We start from the raw sequence: 23,495 nt of genomic DNA, 5'->3' as shown, positions 1-23,495 counted from the left end.
CACCTAGCTCCTCTTCAGTCCTCCTCAATCCTCGATCCTCGGAGCACAAATAAGAGACTTGGGATGGCCTTCTAAATGGTGGACCACAACGACTTACAGTTCAAGCGAGAAGCAAGGAAATATCAGAGACCTGGGATGTACCCACAGATACCCCAAGATCAGAACCAACCGAGCAAAAAACTAATTTATTCTCATGGCAATAACTCAATTAACAAGATGTGGTGGCCATGGGGACTAAGAGGAAATATATGGACTAGGGGATTCGGACTACATGGACTAGGCAATGTGAAGTACATGGATACATAGGGGATGTGCAGTTTATTCACTATCTATTTATTTTTATTACAATTGTTGGGATACAGTTATTGACATTCACTTTAAATACCTGCATGGACTGTGATTATATTTATGTCTGCTGTAGATGATCTTTAACTATTGTTTTTGTTTATCTGATGTGCTTTTAATGTGTCTATATGTTCTGTGCTGTACCCCAAATTGCCTCTCGGAGGACAAGTTTTCTACATCTAAGTCCAAAATCATTAGTCATCCAACCAATTGCCTGAGTGGTCTGATCCCACAACCTCCATGACACTGTGATGCTTTGCAGACACTTTATTACACAAATAACATTGTTACTGAAAATAGTACTTTTGCAGCAAAACCAGTGTGTCACAATAAATATCAGATAGCCCACATGTGACTCTAACATCAGAAATGCTATTTCTATGGCATGCCATTGAGTAAATCATCCATTTAAATCATTCAAACTTTATGGCAACTTAAGAATATGGACAGAAACAGAACAGAAGATATATTTGATGAAGGTCTGAGAACACTGGATGAAACTATAGCGAATAAATGTAATAAAACCAGAGAATACGGAATGAAAATTCAGAATATTCTGAAAGGATGAACAACACACTTCATCCCACAATCTTTGTGTTTCCTCTTTGTATTTTTATGAGGTGTCTTTATTGATGTGACATTAAGTGTTGCACTGTTTTTCAAGCTACTCGAGCACTGCATTGGTGCCACCAGATTTCACTGAATCACTATTCTCAGACTTTCATATTCTCATTTTTCCATTCATTCATTTCAATTCATGAATTACAATTCATAACATAAGTCTCAAGCATTGTGCTAAGTTGTAAGGACAGAAATGGAATGGGACTTTGACAGCTGTTGTACCTGTGCACAATGGTCCACAATAAGGATATCCTCTCTCTTGCTTATTTGCAAAGAACAATGTACAAAACATTCACTGTGCAACTTTTCACTTTTAGCCAAAGATTGCTGTGGAGGAGGAACCATCCACTCTGTAACATCACTGTACAATTGGGCATGCAGCAAGTGTGGGTACAGTATGTACTAAAAAATTCCAACAGATATGTCTCCTCTCATCAAGTTAATTTCAGGAGGTCTGATCAATTTAATAGTTTGGAACTATGTATAATACTCCCAGTATTCGGATTGAGAAGCTTGTAAAAAATAAGGCGTGGTAAATTTAGGCTACATCTATTATTTTAATGTGCCATATATGCATTTAATTATTCAAAGATCTATATTATCTCATTTTCAGGTTGTAGCTTGAGTCTACACTGGACAGCCATGTCTTTCAGTTGAAAGTATCAGATCATACTCAGATACTCATAGTCAGGTTGGGATGAGGGTTGAGAAAACATGACTGGGACGATCCTAGTTCACAATACACAAATGATTAGATCACCGATAAAGATTCATTCAAATGCAGAGATGCACTTAGGGACAGCCCTAATGAAGACAAACATTTAAAGGACCATACCAGCTGTTTTGCATGTTCTATCCCACTGGCTAAAAATTGTATACTTGCAATTCACAGCAAACCATTTGAATTTATAGTGAGTTTGATTAATTAATGGGTACAGTGCTTGAGACCTGCTGTTGAACAATGTTTGATTGACAGTGCACACACAAACATAAAAATACAGACATATATGTATTATATACTTTTCCTGTTGACTTGAATGGAGGAAAAAAAAATCTATATAGTAGCAGCTCTACTAGCAGCAGCTGTTTTCATCCCTTTGTACATATTGTAATGGCATGTGCTGAAGAAAGGCAAAATAAAGGCACACAATTACAAGTGAAATGTTACTGAACTGAAACATGGACCAAACATTTATGTTGAAATAATGCTATGTGTTTAACATCATTACATGGAATTGATCTATGCAAGTATGGATGCACTTTTCCAGTAAAATTAAACTGTATATACACTCACCAAGCACTAAATTTGTCCACTCTATTAATAAACATGAGTGCAGCAAAATATTAGGAATACTTTTTAATATAATGCACTCAAAGAATTATCACCTTTCTCACAATGTCGACAAAAAGTGTTTGGTGACTGTATACTGCATATTAGTGCTGTTAAACTACTCATTCTTAAAATCCCAATAAAATCGCAACATTGATTAATTTGATTCTTACTCTGATATTGAAATCTAATGAAAATCAGTTTAAGTCTCCTTCTGGTGTCCCAAAATCCAAGTTAAAACCAGGCTTAACAGAATCAAAATGCTGAAAATCAAAACAAACAGTCAACTGCTAAACAGGTGACAACAGCAATTTCCTGTTTTTTTCTTAGGACCCTATTTTGATGGCGCAAGCACAGCGACCAGCGCAAAGTGGTAGTTCACAGACTATGCGGGGGCCAAGCACACCCACTATTTGGTTCATGTATGTGCAGCAGTGCAAAGTGCAGATGAAGAAGGATATAGATCAGAGGCTGTGGTGATTAATAAATACACTCTCAGCCAGTCACCTCTCTGGTATCATAGCTCTGAAACACCTAAGCCAATCACAGTGAAGTATGACAACATTAGCTCAACAAATGGAGACATGCCTATTTCAGGAAATCCTAGTTTTGTCTGAATGGAGCAGAGGCAGATGGTGGGGGTGTTTAGATAATTACTACAGTAACAATAGAAAGAAATAATATTAAAAAATTGGTCAATCAGTTTATATGATCACATCAGTCCAGTGCTATTTCAGACATAATTATGCTGTATCTAAGGTTGGAAATGATGTTAATGGCACATGGAATTGATGAGTCCTGATAATCCGGTGTCTCCCTCATCAACAGTGAGAATACAACCAACAATGCAAACGAGTAAAACTGAGCAGTCTTAAATGTGTGTAAAATGAATGGCTATGTGCTCTGGTACAGCACAATCAGAGGTTGCAGATTTTGCAACATATCTGTATGGGGTCTAAACAAGGTCAGCTGAATGTAAACATGAAAAACATATCATAAATCAAAAACATAAATTCTCTAAATCCTGAATGTGTACCCAAAACCTTACAAAAAATCCTGTAAGTAAAAACCAGAAATAAACAAGAAATAAGACACTTGCAACCAAAGCAGCAATTATGTAATCATGTATTCTCTAATTATTGTATTAAGTAACTGATTTCCATTCGGACTGTTTCTGTGTTTTTACATGTCTTTTCCTTGTTTGCTCTCAGTCCTCAGTTTTGCTCTCAGTTCAGTTTGCTCTTTTTTCTCGCTGATGATCCTGTTTTGACGTGGGGGTGGGCTTAGTGCCCATAGGCCACCTAACAAGTGATTGACAGCTTGTGTCATTGGTGTGATGGAGCCGCTAATGTCACTGCACGGTTACAAACTGCTCTAACAACAAACGGAAAAAGGCTAATTTATGTTTTCATGAATTTCCATCTGACAAGAAGCTGCCCGCTCAGTAGTACTGCTAATGTTGTAACCTGAAGAACTGTAATGTTTTAGCACTACATAGCTATTGCTAATGCTAGCAAATAGACGTAGCAGCATTGCCCAGTTAAACATGCAGGCTGTAGTTTGTCTTGGCATCTCTGTCACTAAACATGCAGACATGTACAGCCTATTTGTTTCCTGCAGGCTCTAATGTTACAATGAGTACACATTTGTTTACAGAAACAGGACAGATGATAATGCTATCTAACTTCTAACAGTAAAGTACAGGTGAGGATATCTTACATCTGTTGATTGTGCACTGATTTAATGATGCTCCTGCTTCAACCACATTAAATGTTTTTTATGCCATATATGCATCTACCTGTCAGAGAGTGATTAATGATTTTTTTGCATTTTGGGGATTGTTTCATTATTGATTCACATTATCTCCAAGTGTTTAGTTTGCTCTTGTTGACAGAATCAACAAATTGGCAGTGAATTGACTTTGCCCCACAAACAGGCATGGTCTAAGACCCAATTTCTCCCAAAATTAAAAGAACCCTCTTTGCGCTTCCATTTGTTTGCACTTCTCCCACCTCTGCGACGGGCAAACAGATAGGCAAAGCAAGTCACAGTAAGGAAAATACCAACTGTTGCAGCATTGCTTGTGTTAGTCTTAGCGCTGCCACTAAAATAGAGCCCTTAAGGTTTAAAAACAAAAGGTTTGCTTTGAGTACAAACCAATGACAACATCAACTGACCAACAGTGAAATACCACATTTCAGTCATAGAAATTCCCCCAGTTATTTCAAAAACTTTTTTTCTTACAAGTTAAAATAAAAATCCAGGAATAGGTTTAGATTTGTTTTACCTGTTTCCAAGACAAAACAATTCATTCCAAGAATTTCATAGAATTTTCCTCAGTTCCTCATTTCATTCATTTCAATTTCATTTAAAGAAAACTCATGAAACAAGGAAAAATGGAAGAAATAAAAAGTAGAATTATCTCTGCCCATTGGCAGAGAAGTTTGATTTTGGGAAAACAAATCTTTGTGTATGTGTCATCCTGTCATCAATGCTGTTTCAAGACCACGGGTAAATTAAATTAAGATTAAATAAATTGTCTTAATCATACCAAATAATTTCTATGTACAGTATATACTTAAATATATAAACAATAAGATTGGCAGCTAACACAACAGTTACACTCATACATCCTGGCAACGTAAGCAGAAGGTTGGTGACCAGCCCCTGAGCGTCTAAGGGGAGGATCGAGGAGGTGGCAGAACAGAGTATTCTTCATTCTCTGAGTCGCTGCTCTCCTCGTCATTCCTCTCCTGGTCGCTGCCTTCAGTACTCAGCTGGTCAAAGCCCTGACGACTGTAACCCTTATGGGACGCAAAGAAGTTCCCAAGGTTCAGACTGCCCACTGCTTTACCTGCCCAGAGGGAAAACACCGAAGGGGAGATATATATAACATGTCACTAACATGATGATATCTACAGTTTCTACAAAGATGAATGTGTCCTTCTCAGGAGGACTTTTGGTTTCAATGCTCATACTGACCTTGCAATACAACATTTACTTTTGAATTTTTATACTGACCCAATGTAAGATCAGGGTCAAGATGAAAATAAATCATATTTTTATATTCAAGAGTTTTTTAGTCTGGGTAAAACTTCTAAAGTGCAATGAAGATAAACAACTCTTCCTATGTCATGAATCTGTCTTGTGAAAATACTGTGACATTACAGAGGACAGTGTACTTGCAGCAGAGCTCTATACAGTATCTGTTCCATGGGTGTAGATGGTAGAGAATGTCAAGGTGTTGTTGAATTGTCCCTACCAATATTTTTACTGATCTCAAACGATCTTGTCATTTTAACTGTACATAATCTTAATGGTAAGATCTCTGCAGAGTTGCCATGTTTGTGTGTTTTCTGTAAATGTGGGTTATGATGATAAAGAGTGAAAGAGCAGGATATGGGGGTTGGCTGACTTTATGATCTGGCAACCTCAACTTAAAGCTGTGTCCAACAAAAATGTCCCTATCAAAAATAAAGACAAATCTATTCCCGTGATTTGTTCAGACTTGGAATCCAATCCAAAATTAGGTCATCATGTGTCTTAAACAAGTCTGATGTGATGGATGCTCCACAATGTTATTTAATTGAAGAAAAAAATAATCAATAACTTGATGTTCAACAACTTGTTCCAATGGTGGAAGAATTAATAAGATCCTTTATATTAGTAAAAGTAGTAATACCACAGTGCAAAAAATACTTCACCAAAAGTAAAAGTTCTGCATTCAAAATGATACCAACTAAAATTAGAGATATTATTAGCAAAACTTTAACAAGTAAAGTCAGTGCCAAGTCAGTTATTAGAATGTTATTAATGATTACTTGTAAGCATTGTTTTTGTGGTGTATTAAGTTTGCTGTTGAGTTTAATGTATATTACAAGCAGTAGCTTGCTAAGTGTCTTTAAAAAGTGTACAATATCAGTCAAAAGTTTGGATACACTTTCTCATTCAAGTGAATGGGAGGGTGTGTTTATTGTACACAGAATAATCAAGACAGGATACAGTTAGTAAAATAAGAAAATACATGTAATACTTATTTTATTTTTATGTCATAAATGACTTACCTCTTATTTTTCCCAAAATCCCTCCCACAGCGCTGGATTCAGTTTTCACCTCATGTTGGTCTGCAAACAAATAATATGAAACAATATTTTGCTGAATGCTGACCAAATATTAAGAGTACAAAAGACAACAGCATACAGAGCAGAGCAGGTTGTACAGTTTTTAGTAGGGATGTCCTGATTTTTTGTGTGCTGACCCCGAGCCAAATCCTTTAATAACAGGTATCTGCCAATAGAATTGGAGCTGATATATCTAAAAGACACAGTTGCCGAATGCAAACTCATGCTGCAACCTGGAAATTAGATCATATAGAACTTAACCATTTTTATTATCTTTTTAAAAAATCTTTATTGATTATTCATCTGTCACATTAAATTGACAGGTGTAGCCTAAATCTAGGACGTCTTATTTTTCACAAGCTACTCAATCCAAATACTGGAGATCCGGGTACAAAACTATTAAATTGATCATCTCAAATTATTGATATGATATGATCATATCAAAACTCAGTTGAGCACAGCAAACAAAGGCAATAATCTACTCTTACTATTTAGGGGTCCAAGCCGCTGCTGGAGCCCTAGTGTTTTTGTTCTCATTATTCTTTCTCTCTTTCTTCTTCTTCTTATTCTCCACTAAAAGTGTTTGTGCAACAAAACCCGTAAGACCAAAAGTCACCAAAATCAGTAGGTGGGATGCAAATTCCACCCACTACTCAGGCACATAAAATGGCACTCATTGACTTCAAGATGGCACTGTAATAATCAAGTTTCCATTTTTGCAATTATCTTGAAAACAGCTTGGCCTGGTGTCAAAATTCTTTCATTATTTTAAAATCTCAGTTGATCTGCATCTTTGCTCCAATGGTCTTCTGATAAATTTAACATTTTTAGAGCAATTTCTCAATTTTTAGAGCAATTTCTCAATTTTCTCAAAATCCTATTTTTAACAACTTGTCAGAGACCGCTGGGGCAGTTGTCCCAAAACTTTGTCAGGAAACAGGTTACAGAAATTTCAATACAATCTGTTTCGAAATTACACATTTTTAGACCTGTGTCTTTAAATTCAATTTTAGCATTAATGCTCATATATCAAAATTGGCTTAAGCGATTGTAACCAAACTTGGTACACATGTTTGGATGCTAGGTCTGAGCTTTGCTTCACAGTCTTGGGATATTCTGCCACTAGGGGCGCCACAAATGTGAAAAGTTTATATCTCGTAATCAGCTACATGGATTCGACGAAATTTGGTTTGCACGATCTAGGGCCATGATTCAGTTGATGCATAAAATTTGGTAATGACTGATCAAAGTGGGCATAGCTTATTACAGCAAATCTAAATTTCTAGACATTTCACATTCCTAACTTCAAAATCTTAAAATAAATCACTCATATGTGCTACAGAGCTGATTGTTTTTAAGCACATCCACTGAATTGTGACAAAAGTTAACCTCACTGCAACGTAAGGACAATTCAGAAGTCCATCACTCTCTTGTTGTAATTTGTATTGTATGCACAACATTTTTTACTTCACCTAATTTCTAAACAAATTTCACCAAAATATTTGACAATACACTCAAGAAAAGCAGGTTGATGTGTGACTTTTTTTCCAGAATTGTATTTCCAACAGTTAAATTGTTGTGAATTTTTTAAGTTTTGTGATATCGCTCTCTCTGTCTTCTACTTGTGAGTTTAGTTTGGCTTCCTGCTCAGGAGCTAGAGGGTGGGGTTGGAGAGGGCATTAAGGAACTATCTGCACCTGGGTAGGATAGGCCTCAGCCTATTTGGGTGGCTTCCTTGTTAACTTCTTTCTCCTTTCCTCCTCCCCTCTTCCTCCCAGGCCTCCACCAGCTAGATGGGTTGGGGTTTCGTGTTTTGTTTGCACACATCACACAGGTTTCATTCATCCAAGTCATTCACTCTCATTGACTTCAATGCAGTAATTTACTACTTGTATGGAGAAATAAGTTAATGTTTAGTGTCTGTTGCTGTCAGGTACAGCTGTGTTGTCTTGGGGTCTTAGCACATATCCCATAACTGTAAGGTCACATGTTCAAATCCAGCCTGGCACCAAGGGGTATGCATCCTCCGGTTTCTGCCCATCTGTTGTGTACTCTTGTTGTTTAAAAGTTGTACAATATATGCATGTCAAATTATGTGCTTATGATATTCAGTATCTTGCTCTAATTTGTGCTGTAAGCACAACATTTTCTATTTAATCCAATTTTTGAACAAATTTCACCAAAATATTTGACAATACACCTGAAACCAGCAGAATGATGTGTGATTTTTTTTCAGAATTTTATCTCCAACATTTTGACAGGTTTTAATGTTTTGGGTTTAAACAGACAAGAAGGTGTATGGAAAGTATTCCCTCTAGTGGCGCAATCAGTAAGTCACCTTCTCTGGTACACAAAGGTCCAGGGTTCAAATCCCCAAGTCCTACTTGCCAACAGTGTAGCATTTCATGCATGTGTTATGTTTTCAAGTACTTACTGAGGTCATATTAAGTCGAAGGTTGCCTATTGTGACCGTTTGAACATTCTGTTTTATTATTTTTATCTGATAAAAGTGTTTTTGCAGCAAAAGCTGTAAGACCTATAAACACCAAAAATTGGCAGATGGGTGCAAATTCCACCCACTACTCAGGCACATATAAAGACACTCACCTACCTCAAGGTGACGCTGTAATAAACAAGTTTAGTTTTTCGCAGTTATCTCAAAAACAGCTTGGCCTATAGTCAAATATTTTTCCTCATTTTAATCTCTCAAGTCATCTGCATCTGGTCTTCTGCTCTAAAAACATCAAATTTTGGAATTTTTCACAATCTGATTGGACCCCGATCATTGCCACTTGTGACTATATTTTGATATGAGGATCTAAGGATAAAGGATGTCATATGTTGTAGAGATTGTAAAGCCCCTTGAGGCAAATTTGTGATTTGTGATATTGGGCTATATAAATAAAATTGACTTGACTATTTTCGCCCTGATGAAGAACTTGTCAGATCAAAACCAATCTGCCTGACTAAATAGGCTCTTAATATAAGAACCTCTCCTTGCTCTGGCTTAGAGAGCCTTCAGAACCTTTTCTTTTCTGTAAACTTTTTTTTCATCTTCAAGAGCCCGTTAAGGTTTCCTGGACTTACTGCTTGTGAAACTGTGTGAGCAATTGGCTTCTTCATTTTTCATTCGTCTTCAACCAAAGCTAATGTTGAGGCATCAGTCTGAGTTAGACAAGTCAAGCAGATATCTTCCAAAGTTACTGCCTTTTTAGTGCGCAATTCCCACTTTGTGTTACTACTACCTCTGCCATGGCTTAGTGGGTAAACGATGTCCATTGTGGCACAGAGAGGAAATTTAATTATAAAAATACAAACTTTGGAAGACACTCATTTAATTTGTCTAATGCAGACTACAGCATCCTAACATCCTAACTACAGCATCATCAGCTGATCTTTAGAATGTACTTTTGCGCAAAACAAAGGCTGTGGATTTTGCCCTGCATCTCTTACATTGAAATCACTTTAGGAGGGGATCTTTTTTGCTACCAGTATGAGCAGGAGGAAAAATGACAGCCCTTTAAATGTACTGGACATATGGGCTTGTGAGTATTGTATTAAGATGGGCCTGAAACAATATGAACCTATCCTTTAAGTCTTGTCAAATGGAGGTCTGAGGCCTAATTTAAGTTTATTTTGATGTTCTTCAATATCATTACTTTTAACAACCTCATCTGAACACTGCCTCATGGCCTTAGTGTCATACATACTGTTTTTCCTCCAGCAGATAAAGACTCCTATGGAGATGACCAGCAACAGAGGGATGAGCAGAAGGGTAGTGATGATGGCTGGGAGTACACCTTGTTCTTTGTTTGGCTTTGGTCCACTCTTCTTCTCCTCTTCTGCCTCTCCCTGTGGTTGAGACTGTTGAGAGACAGTTTGCTTCTGTTGGATGGCTGCTGTCTTCGACATGTTAGGCTCCGGCCTCACCTTAGTTTTGACAAAGGTCTCCATTTCTATACAGATAAAAATTTTATGATTAACAGGTTTTTTATTACTGCAAAGGCACATAGAATCAACTGACACACATAGTGAGAAAAAGGACAGAGGTATATGGCGAGTTGATGAGTGTCATCTTGGGTCGCTGCATCAAATCTTTGGGATATGCCATTGTCTTATGGGCTTGCATAGAAAACAAGTGTTGCAACTGGCTGGACTCTCAGTAACATCAAGTACTTTAACTATTATAATTGTTCTAGAACATGCACTTCAACAAGCAGCAAAGTCTAGGAGCTCTCAGTTTTTGCTGAATTTTGCTTTATTTTTGTTGTGTTTTTGTTGCTTGCTGATGGATGTTTCTGTGGGGAAAAGAGTTTACTCCAGGGGATACCATCCTATTATAGCTGAGATAAAGAGGTGTTTTCGTGGTTGCCATGCTGGTGCAAAGGTGAAGGCCAGGAAATGGAGATATAGCCCTTTCTGCCATCGGTCATCATGGGAAATGTCAACTCTCTGCCCAACAAAAGTGATGAGCTGGAGATATTGGTGAAGACTCAGAGAGTATACCGTGAGTGCAGCCTCATGTGTTTTACTGAAACCTGGTTGAATCAAAACATCTCTGATTCCTGTGTGGAACTACCTGGTTTCACTCTCATATGGATGGACAGAGACACTAAAGCTAGTGGAAAAAAGAAAGGATGAGGACTGGCTTTATTTGTGAATCAGAGATGGTGTAATCCTTTGCATTTTACTGTCAAGGAGAAGATGTGCTGTCCAGATATTGAAATATTGGCAGTTGGTATGAGACCATACTATGTACCAAGAGAATTCAGTCATATCATAACAATACTTCCCAAGGCAACTGCTGAAGTTCCATGTGAAGTTCTCAATGAAACTGTTGCCAGGATACAGACTAAACATCCTGAGGCACTTGTATTAATATCTGGAGATTTCAACCATGTATCTTCCCACCTGACTGGATTTACACAGTTTGTTAATTGTCCTACCAGAGAAAGTAAAACACTTGATCTGCTATATACCAATGTCAAAGAAGCTTACAGAGCTACTGCCTTACCACCACTGGGCCGGTCAGATCACAACCTGTTTTTTCTGCAGACCTGCTACAAGCCCTGTGTGCTGAGTCAGCCTACAACTACCCTCACAGTCAAGAAATGGACACCTGAGGCTAGTGAGGCTCTAAGGGACTGCTTTGAATGCACAGATTGGAATGTGCTGCTGGAAACAGATGGGAACAATATGGACATTGACAATCAGGTTGATTGTTTTACTGAGTATATCAACTTCTGTAGAGATACAGTCATACCCACAAAGACTGTAAGATGTTTCCCCAATAACAAACCCTGGATCACAAGTGACATAAAAGCAATCCTCAACCAGAAAAAGGAAGCAAAGAACAGATCAAACAGGTGCAACATGAGTTGAAGAGGAGATTGAAGATGGCAAAGGTGGAATACAAAAAGAAAATTGAAAGAAATTTACACCACAGCAACATCCGGGAGTTGTGGAGAGATCTGTGGTGGAGAGAGGCAAACTGAACAAACTGAAAGCTATAATGGAAAATAGCAGACACCCTCTCCACAGCCTCCTGGAGCGACAGAGGAGTAGCTGTAGCAACCCGCTCCTCTCATTGTGCTGCCGAACGGAGCGTTTCAGGAGATCCTTTGTCCCCACAGCAATAAGACTGTTCAATTCATCCTGAATTGACTGAATAGTTTTTTGTTTTTTATATTTGATTTTGATGAGCTCTTGACAATTTGAATTTCCCTTTGGGGATCAATAAAGTTATATCTATCTATCTATCTATCTATCTATCTATCTATCTATTATTCTTATTTTAACTATTATCTATTTACATGATGAATACAGTATACAGTCTGAATCTCTGTAAAGCTCAACAAAATCTACCTTCAAGTTCTTGAACCTCGATTCCAGCCTTCTTGACAGAGCGATGTGCCTCTGGAAAATTGAGATGAAAAAAGTTTAATAATGGTGCAATATTCATTTACAGGTAGATAGTTCATCTGCTATGCCACAACTAAAACCTCCATTAATAAAAAATGTATCTATATTCACCAATATCACCAATACCTAGAGGAAAATGGTGATTTGGAATGTAACAAGTTAAGTTAGTTTGATTCATAATGGTCTTAATGAAGCTGAGCTTACTCTCAGTGGTAAACTTGAAGACTGATTTGCTGCCTGCATCCCCAACGAAGACACTGCCGTCCCTGGTTTCAACTATGTCATGAGGCATTTCAAACTCCTGCAAATGAAGGAAAAAAAAAAGATTCACCACCATCCCAAAACTTATTTCCAAACTAATCACAATGGTCTGGGTATAGAACATGTCTATTTGGTCCAAATGGTAGGCCATAAGTTTAGACTGGAGGGCTCAGCTTGGCTTACTGTAGTTAAAATTTGTGTGTGCATTAGGAAACTTCTCATTCATACAGTATAGAAATGCTTGGATTTGTAATATTTTTAATTCATTATTATTATTATTTGGCCATAAATGTATCTGAAACTGCAACATGTATAGCGAGCAAACGTGGTAGGCCAGTCCAATGACTCACCCACTACTTAGACAATAAAATGAGAGTTACAATGTATGTAAGGTTGTCTGAATTCTGGGTGACATGCATGTGCAGGAGGTGGAGACCATATACCAAAAAGTCACATGTGACCTAGGTGATGCAAGCCACCTGATACAGGAGCCTGACACCCACAGAGTTGCTGCACACTTTTAATGTAACTATCATATGTAATGCAGTTAACTGTGTTATGCTTTACATTGGATAAATGAATAACAATGATTTTCTGCAAAATGCAAAAATATTACCTCAGGTTGACAATTGCTACACAGTGTTTTCTGCTACCATCTTATGCACAGAGATTCTCACTGATTTACTCAAATTGCACAATAAATAAATATCACACATACATAAAACTAAACATCACACCTCCTCTTTTTTTCACATAATCCTCGCTCAGCATAGCACTATACTCTATTTCTACATAAACAGTCACATAATTGTTGTTGTTGTTGTTCTGTTTCTCTACCCCCCCCCCCCCCCAAACATAACATGGTGCATTACATTAACACAACTTGTATTATTTTTATCATTAATTGCACACTGCATATACTGTTTACACTATGAACATTTGCACATTCCTGGTCAATATTTGGTACATTTTCTTTATAAAATTTAAATCTGTAGCAGCTCTAATCACTTATAATACATTTTTTTCATATTATTTGAGATTACTTAATTTTGTGTATATTTTGACTGTTATGCACCACAACACCTTCCTTGTATGTGCAAACCAACTTGGCAATAAACCTGGTTCTGATACTTATTCCCCAGCCAGTTTTAGAAGCAAAATATTTACTTCTGTTTAAAGGACATTTATTTTGGCTGTAATGGGAAATATTCATGATCAATAAAATATTACGTTGTCCTTTAGTTTTCTAAATGGCCAGTATGACCAGTAAAGTGCTGTTTTCTCCTTGCCAAAAAAGTGATTGCAGCTCATACCTTGTTACTGAAAGGTTTTTTTTCTCCATCAAATTAATTCTACTTCATTCCTGTGGGTTATATTTTAAAGATTATAAGCCATCCAGTCCTTTTTATCAGTTTAAAAACCTGGCCAGTATGACCAGTAAAATCTCATTTTCTCCTTGCTAATAAGTGATTGCAGTTCATACCTTGTAACCTAAACTTCCTCTTTCTCAAATTATCTCCATTTCAATTGAGCAAAACCCTTTCCTTGATTAAAAAAAACAAGCCAGTCTTACCGCCAATCACTTTGAATTAACCATTTAGTTTGGATTATAGTTTTATGCTGTGTAATATTTTTCTATGGCTTTATCTTTTATACTGCATTTTTGCTTCATTTTTAATCATATTTATTTCTTGATGTAAAACTGTTTGAACAGCACCAACCTCTATCACACTGCTCACTGGCCTACAGTTTAACTGACTATTTAACTGATTCTGTGCCATAACTTCACACTATAGAGCTTGTTAGAAAAATTTCACCCATCTTTATGAGCAGTATTTGTCATGGATCCCACTCTGTTTGAACAAATACTTTCATATAAAAAGGATGGCACCTTTCCACCTGTTTTTTCATCCAACCCAAAATCTAATTTCCACCAAAAGACGATAAAAGCAGCTGTAGGCATAAATAAACTGGGCGATACAGCTTTACAGGCTGCACGCACACACAGACGGAAATTAGTTCCTGGTGGGTGACTGCTTTTTGGCATGACCCTGAGAAAATGCAAAAATACATACTAAGAAGATGTCGCTGAGAAGATTCCACTCAATAAACAATAATATTGAATTATTTCCCTGCCCTAATGCACAGACAGACAGGTCTCTCAAAACTGCCCCCATCAAAGACTGAACACACCAATTTAAAGTAAAAAGTGAGTCCAAATGAGACTGCGTAAAGACCAAGGCCAAAAGAAATAGTCCTATTCATATACTAAGCTTCAACTGGTTAACAAGCACCTAATACTCTGATTCCTTATGACTCAAGAGAATACACTAGTTTTTAAACATGCAGGATCTGCGGTGAAGTACTGTAGTGGGCAGTAAATTGACATTGGATAATGTCTGATGATCTTTCTCCAAATCCATCAGCTTACACAAATTACCACAACTCCTAAACATAAAACTTGTGTCACTTTGCCTGACTGGTTACATTTTGTACAGAGAGAAGACACTGAGAATTTACACACAACAAAGATCCGCTGCCGAACCGCCTATCCTGTGGGTTGATATTTTATCATGCTACCAAGCAACATCTCAAAATTTAAGATACTCCATTATTACAAATAAGACTCATTTTATGACCTGGGCAGCAACAAGCTGTTGTCGGGCAGCAATGAGCTGTGGCCAGGGAGCAACAGGCTGTATCCGGGCAGCAACGAGCTGTGGCTGGGGAGCAACACGCTGTGTGTTTGTTGTGAAATGTGTGCTTATTATGACTTTTGGACTTCCAACTGGAAAAGAGGTGAGCTATGTTCTGCTATCGCTCTGCTGGCTGGAGAGCTAATAACTGCAGGGTATTTCTGGTTGGATAGCACCGTTTTTGCTGTGTTGTTGTGTGTGTTCTGCCCAATGCTTTTGAATTTATTGGACTTGCTTGGCTTGCTGTTAAATTGTGTTGCCACATAATGAAAACAGGGGCCTGTTTCAGAAAGCAGGTTCAGCGAACTCTAAGTCAAACCCTGAACTCTGAGTTGATGGGAAACTCAGAGTTTTCGATTTCATAACAGCTGATTAGAGTCAGTTCAATCAACTCTGAGTATGTTCACTCTTAGTTAAGCGTGTGCGTGATGAATAAAAAAAGCCATCATCAATGGAGCCCCGATACTACCATGGCAACAGGTAAATAAAAGGCAGAGCCTCCATTTTAATCCAGTGGACGTAGTGATATTAATGCATGTGTGTGCGGATGCTGCACATTTATATTTAAAAATAAATAAATAAATGGGAAAAGTGTCAATAAGTTAACACAATAAAGTTTTATTCAGTGTCGTCCATTAATTCATCATTTAGCAGACTTACATTTCCTTAATGATGATAAAGTGGAATCTGATTGTGTATCAGGCTGAATACATTTTAAATATATTTGTTCAGCTTTAATCTGACAGACAAATAACAGGCGGCAGCAACTGAAGATGAAAAATATAGTTAAAGATTTAAAACATATATAGATCAAAGACAGAGACATCCAGTCTGATCCAGTAATAATGTGTTTGGTGATTTGTACTTGAAAAGGCGTCGAGGTTAAAATACAGAATATGTAAAATTTTTAGACATCTATTTGTATCTCAGCTCAACAGTATTCAGTGACTTTATTTCAGCTACTTCAACAAATGTAGTCAATTTAAACATTGTCACTGAAATGCTGTTAAAACACGTTAAGATTATGCTCCCTATTTAAAAATCTCACTTTCAAACTACATTCTGCAGCTGCACCACAATCCTGCTCACTCAGCATATTAACATATAATATTATAGGAATGATGTCCCATCAGTGCAACCAATCACATCATGAGTGATAGAGATAATTATTCATTGATCCCACGTCTAAAGCTTCATAACAATTGTTTAAATTTAAACTGAGCTTACACATTATGTGCAATAAACATTTCAGCACAGGAGCTGCTCTGACAAACTGACAGAGTCTCAGAGTTATAACAGAAGGACATGAAGAGGTTTTCTGAGCTGAGGATGAATTCAGACTGTGTGATATCTGATATGTGAGGAAAAAAAACACTGTTCAAAGAAATGACTGATGCGCATGAAAGAGGTAACTTTAGAAAGTCCTTGAGTAACTAAACTAATATCCGACCAGGATTTAGATTCTGACAGATAGTAAACCTCTGCTAATGAATGCGCTTTGATACGGACTGAATGAATGAGGAGACAGAAAGAAAATCAGGGTTTGTTGACGAAAACCTGCCAGAGAGCAGGAGACCTGCCAGAGAGCTCCCTCTAGTGCCTTCTGAAGAAGGCACTAGAGGGAGCGACCTCCATAAGGGCAGCACCCAAACCGAGTTGTGGAATAACCTGCCTCAGCATCCTCTGTGGGACATGTTCCTGAACTGTTAGAATCTGTCACTGAGGGGAGGGAAGACACCCTCTCTCGTTCCCCCCTGTTCCTCCCATTTCCCTACTTCCCTTTGCAGAATGTTTCCCTGAAACCATAATTTACAATGCATCCTCATCACGCTTGGTATCAGTGGAGGATAGAGTAACTCACTCACCACCTTCATGAAACGCAGAAGCCCCCATGGGGCATTGGGTGGTGCCAAGGGTGCCGCAAGATGAATTATATAATTGTTTAATTAATGTACGTGTACAGTTCACCACATTTAAAATAAAGTCGCAACATTTACATTAACTGTGTTTTATGTTATGTTTTTAAAACAGAATAATGGGCTTTTTATTTTTAAATACATTTTTTAATAATGTCAAGTATTTCTTTTTCATCAACACCCCTAATAAAGATGGAGTAGTGGTGTTTATAAAGATGGAGTAGGCTCCTGTCTCCTGCAACCCTGCAAAGGATAAACGGGTATGGATAATGGAAGGGGTGGAATAGTTGCGGTATTCTGGCAGGCAAATGGTCTAAGAAGCATACAATGTAGTGGCTTCATAAGATGCTGGCATTGATCACATACAGCATACACCTGTGTTTCAGTATAGTCTAGATAGGAATGAGTGAATGATAGGAGTGTGTGTGTTTACCTTTTTTTCTGGGATGAAGGTATCCAAAACATCCTTGGTTGAATAATTTATTGCAAACCCTCTGAGTGGAGCTGAATGGCCATACAGAGATTTCCCATTTACTGCAAAGATTAAGCCTTCATGCACAAAGACGAGTACACACACACACACACGCACACGCACACACACACACACACACACACACACACACACACACAAACACAAACACAAATAATTGTTAAGCACTTACAACTACACAGTATGAAGGGAATACTTGAATTAAAAACATGTATTAAAGGCATATTCTAGCATTTCAGTTGGGGCTAAGTGGCTAAGATGACTTTCAGCCTCTAATATGGATCAAGCTCCAAAAACACTGGATCTTACATTTTCCATAATGAAATTCAGCAGCATCATTTGTTAATTCCTCTCTTTCTGTGTTACACCTCCAGTTTGCAACACAGGCTTAAAAAGTGTGCCTAAGTAGACAAATATAATTAAAAAAATACACACAGCACAACAGTTTGGTTGGGGGGCAAATCATCGTACTAAGTTGCCAAGAGGTTTAAGGTCTATATTGCAGTGTGGAAGGAGATATTTTTGAAATGGTTTGTCCTGGTTGGCAATAATTTATGGCGCCTCTTGGAGGGTAATGATCTTGTACTGTTATGGCGCCTCCTGGAGGGTAATGATCTTGTACTGTGAATGAGAGTATAGAAGAATAGAAAATGGAGAGAAATAAAGAGAGAGGGGAGGGGATGAGATGTGAAGGTCCCTGGCCAGCTTAGTCAGTAAACTCACCCCCGGCAGGACTGTAAGTGATGGCAAACACCTCCCCTCCAAACTCCTCTTTCTTTATTTCCTTGACAAACTCTCCAGTTTCAGCTATGAAGCACTGGATTCGTCCATTCTCCCTGTCAGCCACACACACTTCCTGTCTATCAGGAAGGAAGACCAGGCTGTGGGGAATCCGGAATGGTATGCGCCTCCTCCTGTCTGATGAGCCTTCAGTCAGAAAAATAAGACAAGATGGTTGAATATGTGCAGTAGGGATTTGCAGAGGGACCAGTATTTGCATTTATGTCTCTATTTGTTGAGGCAGCAAAATTATTCGTATTAGTATCTGTATTCGAATAAAAGTGGAAAGAGGCTTAAAAATCCTGTTCTTGTTTTTATTGTGCTTTTAATTTTAGAAAAATAAAGTGTTACAAGTGTTCATGAAAAAACTACCTTACAAAGGAGATCCCCACACCAGGTCTTGAAATGGAGTCTCCCAGATCATAGATGACTGTGCTGACTACTGAGCTAAAACTTTAGTTATTGCCTCATTGCAGACAGACCTCTACCTATTTATGTAACGTGTAAGGAAGAACTTCAAAGGAAATTATTGCTTTGCACTTTTCATTTATTTCCTATTTTTTACAACCTAACTTTGTAGAAAAGAGAAGGGGAACAACAGGTTATGGAGAGTCCCTTGGGAGCACTTGGCATGTGTCAGTAGCTCTGCTTTATTTCTGGGGAACACCCCCAACTCCGAGAGTGATGTCCAAATTAGGAAATGTGTGTCATGTAGGAGGTGGATGCTACTCCCCTTGTTGAGACCTGTTGATAGATGTAACAGTGGAGCAGAGGGCAGAGACTGAGATAGCGATGTAACTGACCTGCGCACTGGTATCTGACTATGTTTTTTTTTTCTTCACGAAAACAAAAAATAATTTTTTAAAATATTTGTATAAAACAAATATTCATAAAAAACCCACTATTTGTGCTTTGCCAAATAATGTATTTGGATTCGGCCACACCCCTAATGTGCAGATTGTGTCTGCATTGGTGTCAGTGATTTATAAACCCACTGAATTATTGCATTCTATGAAGAAAGCAGCAATGTAAGCAAATATAGCTTACAATTTACTGGAATATGTAACAAAATTATTAAAGACATGACACAACCAAAACTGGAAATTTGGAAATGATAATCTGCTCTCAGTATTAACGTTGGAAATCAAAAATTGGTCCAACCTTGAGCTGCAGTAGAAAAAGGCTGTTTCTTGCAGCGAGTCTGATGTTGATTTATGGTCACTCAGAATAGATTCTTACTACATGAAATTTCATTCTATCATTGTCACCATATTTGTAGCGATGAATATTAATGTTTGGGGTGTCCAATTTGTATTTTGGAATATCTGGTGGAACTCTCTCATCCTCATTTCACCTGTTGCTGCTTTTAAAGGGGATGAGAGGAGCTCATCTGATCATTACTGTGTGTGGTCATTTCTGAAGCTCACCTGCTGTTTCCATATTCTTCCCACTAATAATGTATTTGGCCTCTCTTCCATGTTACGCCTGGTTGTGCCCAGTTTGCACCAACAAAAATTGGAAAATTTCAAAAGTGTTGGTCACATCCACATGTGCCAGGAATTAAGACCTGCGTCTTCACCTGTGCCCTATTTCAGGAAAATGGGCCCCTAGAGTTGATTGGTTTACATTTTAAAAAGATAAACTTAAGTTGTTACAAACAAGTCTACAATAAAAAAAGTATCCTGGGATGGTGAAGGCTCTAAACACTTGTCTAAAATATTATTATAAATTATTGTCCACATCACATTTTTCCATTTGTAATAATAGTATTATTGTATTATAATATGTAATAAATTTATGAGGCCATTAATTAACCCATCTGCCACAAAAACCTGATCATTATTTGTCATCATAAACTGCCCTAGAATTCCACATTAGAGAATCTCCACAAATAATGACTAAAAGTCACTATTGATTTTCATGGAAGTCCATTTTCACGGAAGTCCAGGTCATACAATCAATGAGGTTAACTGCTTACTAGTTACCAGGTTTATTATTTAGAGTAAATTATCAGCAAGTCATTCAATAATAATTACCCAGTAATTTGTCCACTACTGAAATGAAACTGCAACCAACTTTTGTGAAAAAAGTTGGAAATGTCCTTCTTGTCATTTCACATATTCTTATGAAATTGCAATAAGATGGAGTTTACCTTGAGTGAGTAGTTGCCAAGACAGGCCTACACAAGCTTATATTTTTAAGAGTCCTGGTAAAGAGTCCACAGTACTTCTCATATGTTCTGAGACTGTGGTGATTGTGAAGCGCCACTACAGACAAAGCACAAATCTTTGGAGCAAAAATACCCACTCAAATCTAAACTGAAGGCACAGACAACAGGAACGATCTAAAAGCCCAATATGATCAATCCACTTTATTTCATGATGCACATTACTTTATTTTTAAATGCAGCCCTCATTTTGGCTACTTGAAATTAGAAAAAAACATTTATTTATTATTAAAGTACTTATTATTTATAACATCTGTGTATAACAGTTAGTTTCTTTCATGTTGTTGGTGTATTCACACCTAACATCAACTGTACCTATTAATTTTCCGATGTGTTGAAGTAGAGGCCGGGGGCCAAGCAATCGGCCCATTCCAAACAGGCACATTTTGAACAGGCAAAGCTCAATACACAATCAGCTCTTACACTGCATCTGGGTCAGCCCTCTAAATACACACTATTAGTGAAGGAGAGCTCAGGTGAAGTTCAGCAGTAGGATTTCTATGAGATTAATGTAATTTTGATTACAAAACATATACTTTGGCTGCAGTTCAACTCCAGATAAACTGTGAGGCTATTACTTGAAAAAATATTATATTCTAAACTTTAATAAATATAATGTGCTTGGTTTATAATATATATATATCTATATATCTATATATATCTATATATATATATATATATATCTCCACTGTGTGTGTGTGTGTGCATGTATGTGCGTGTGTGTGTGAGTGATGTGTGTGTGTACAGTCAGATTACTACCTGCACCCCACTCAGACAAGTATCTGCCATCAGAAGAGAACTTCAGTATCCTGGCATTGCAGTAGCCATCAGACACAAAGATGTTCCCAGTGTCAGTGTCAACAGCCACATCAGTGGGCTGGCAGAAGTGGTTGTTGTCACTTCCTGGTGTGAAAGCCTCTCCCAGTGCCAGCAAGGTTCTGTCTCTGCCGTCACTGCTCACTTTTAACACCTGATGAGAGTACAGAAGGAGGACTTTGTTGGTTGCATTATGTGGTCCTGTTTTCAATTTCCGTAATTTGAACTGTGTATTGAATTGTGTTTTTAATACTTAAGCACCAGACCTGGAGTGACTTGAGACTGTTAAATGAATTATCAACAATTATATATACATAATTGATGATGATGATGTGTAAATGATAAATTAATCATTAACAGATCATCATTGTGAATTGTTAAAGCAATATATTACTAGTGTTTCCACCCTTATATTGTCTATGACACTGAATATGACACTTGAGATTACCTTTGATTTTCTTGGTGTGAAATAAGGACAAATTCATATACAGTGATTTTGGCCCAATTCCCAAAATATTACTCACACTTTAATTCAGTTAGAGGATTTAACTGATATACTACATGTTAAACTAGAAATATATTTAGGCCCCTCTTGTGATTGAAATAATAATTCTAATTATTAGAATAATTAATAATATTGATATTTTATAGATCCTGAACATAGGCGTGGCAAAGTGGCTCAACAGTGCCCCTCAAACTGTATCCTCTGTGGCATGTTTCACCAACACACAGAAATTGGTACGCACATGTATCATGCCCAGATGCACAAAAAGTCTCTTGAAGCAAAACCGTAAACCCAGCAGGAAGTCGGCCATTTTGAATTAAGCGATCATTTTTGGTGATTTGCATGCTTTGTATTTTAATAACTCCTCCTACAGGTTTTGTCAGATTGACTTCAAAATTTGTGTGTGTCATCTAGACTATTTGTGATCAAAAATCATCAAAATGAATTTTCACTGAATGCCCTTGCCGTTGCAGCGAATGTTGTTGTTTTGCCCTAAAACAGGAAGTCCTTATAACTCCAACGTATATTTTCCAATGTGCCCCCATTTCTCATGCTTCATGAGGGTCCCATCCTGAATACATCTATGTGTCAATATTGAGACATACTCATAGCGCCACCCACTGGTGACAGGAAGTCACAGGTTCTGTACTTTTATGAGCTGTACCAAGCAGCATGAATAGATCTTTCTGAAATTTGGTCAGAAAAGAATTAAGTCTTTGATGATTACATATAGTGAAAATGGTGGGTTTTCACTAGACGCCTTTGCTCTGGTGGTGCGGCAAATTTCAATGTTTTGCCATGAACAAACAAAGTGTTATAACTTGACTCTTCATAATTAGATCTTTTCCAAATTTCCCATGCTTGATAAGGGTCCTGGTCTGAAGGCAAGTAGAGGCTCATATTGAGTCATAGTCATAGCCCCATCTACTGGCAACAGGAAGTCTTAAGTGCCACTCTTTTGCTAACTACTCCTAGCAGGTTAGCCAGCAACACATCAAATTTGGTAAGCCAAGGTGTAAGACCTTGATGATGATAACACTTGAAGCTTTTGAGTTTTCATCAGAAGCAATTGCCATGGCAACACATTGTTCGCTACAAAATACAAAGGTGTTTTAAGGGGCTAGACATGCTTGAAAACTCAGAAAACTTTGCACACATATGACAGGTCTTAAAGTCTGTAATATTGTATAGGTGGCGGGCATGGGTGTGACAGAATGGCTCAACAGCACCCCCTACAATATTTCAACGAAGCAGCCCCTGTGCCAAGTTAGATCTACATGTACGAAAATTGGTACACACATGTATCATGCCAGGGCGCACAAAAAAGTCTCTTGGACCCATAGCTTACACCCAACAGGAAGTCAGCAATTTTGAATTTAGTGGTCAATTTTGATTTTGAATGCCTTGTATATTAACAAACTCCTCCTACAGAATTCATCGTAACAACTTAAAAATCAGTGTGTGT

At 37.6% G+C, this 23,495-nt stretch overlaps 1 protein-coding gene across 4 annotated transcripts in view; it reads right to left on the bottom strand.

The window, feature by feature from the left end:
- Positions 1-597: 597 nt before the first annotated feature.
- The window catches only part of pam (peptidylglycine alpha-amidating monooxygenase), a 129,820-nt gene continuing 106,922 nt past the window's right edge, over positions 598-23,495 (bottom strand). For all 4 annotated transcript variants that reach the window (XM_067573898.1, XM_067573899.1, XM_067573900.1 and 1 more), the window contains 8 exons: positions 21,469-21,679; positions 18,426-18,629; positions 17,646-17,761; positions 12,544-12,640; positions 12,283-12,333; positions 10,128-10,373; positions 6,361-6,420; positions 598-5,150 (listed from right to left, as the gene is read on the bottom strand). In XM_067573898.1, coding sequence (XP_067429999.1) covers positions 4,972-5,150; positions 6,361-6,420; positions 10,128-10,373; positions 12,283-12,333; positions 12,544-12,640; positions 17,646-17,761; positions 18,426-18,629; positions 21,469-21,679 — 1,164 coding nt within the window. In that variant the 3' untranslated portion in view covers positions 598-4,971. The remainder of the gene's footprint in view (positions 5,151-6,360; positions 6,421-10,127; positions 10,374-12,282; positions 12,334-12,543; positions 12,641-17,645; positions 17,762-18,425; positions 18,630-21,468; positions 21,680-23,495) is intronic.

Source organism: Thunnus thynnus, chromosome 19, assembly GCF_963924715.1.
Source record: "Thunnus thynnus chromosome 19, fThuThy2.1, whole genome shotgun sequence".
Lineage (NCBI taxonomy): Eukaryota > Metazoa > Chordata > Actinopteri > Scombriformes > Scombridae > Thunnus > Thunnus thynnus.
The sequence above is the reverse complement of the archived record's forward strand: the minus strand, read 5'-3'. Positions and strand labels throughout refer to the sequence as shown.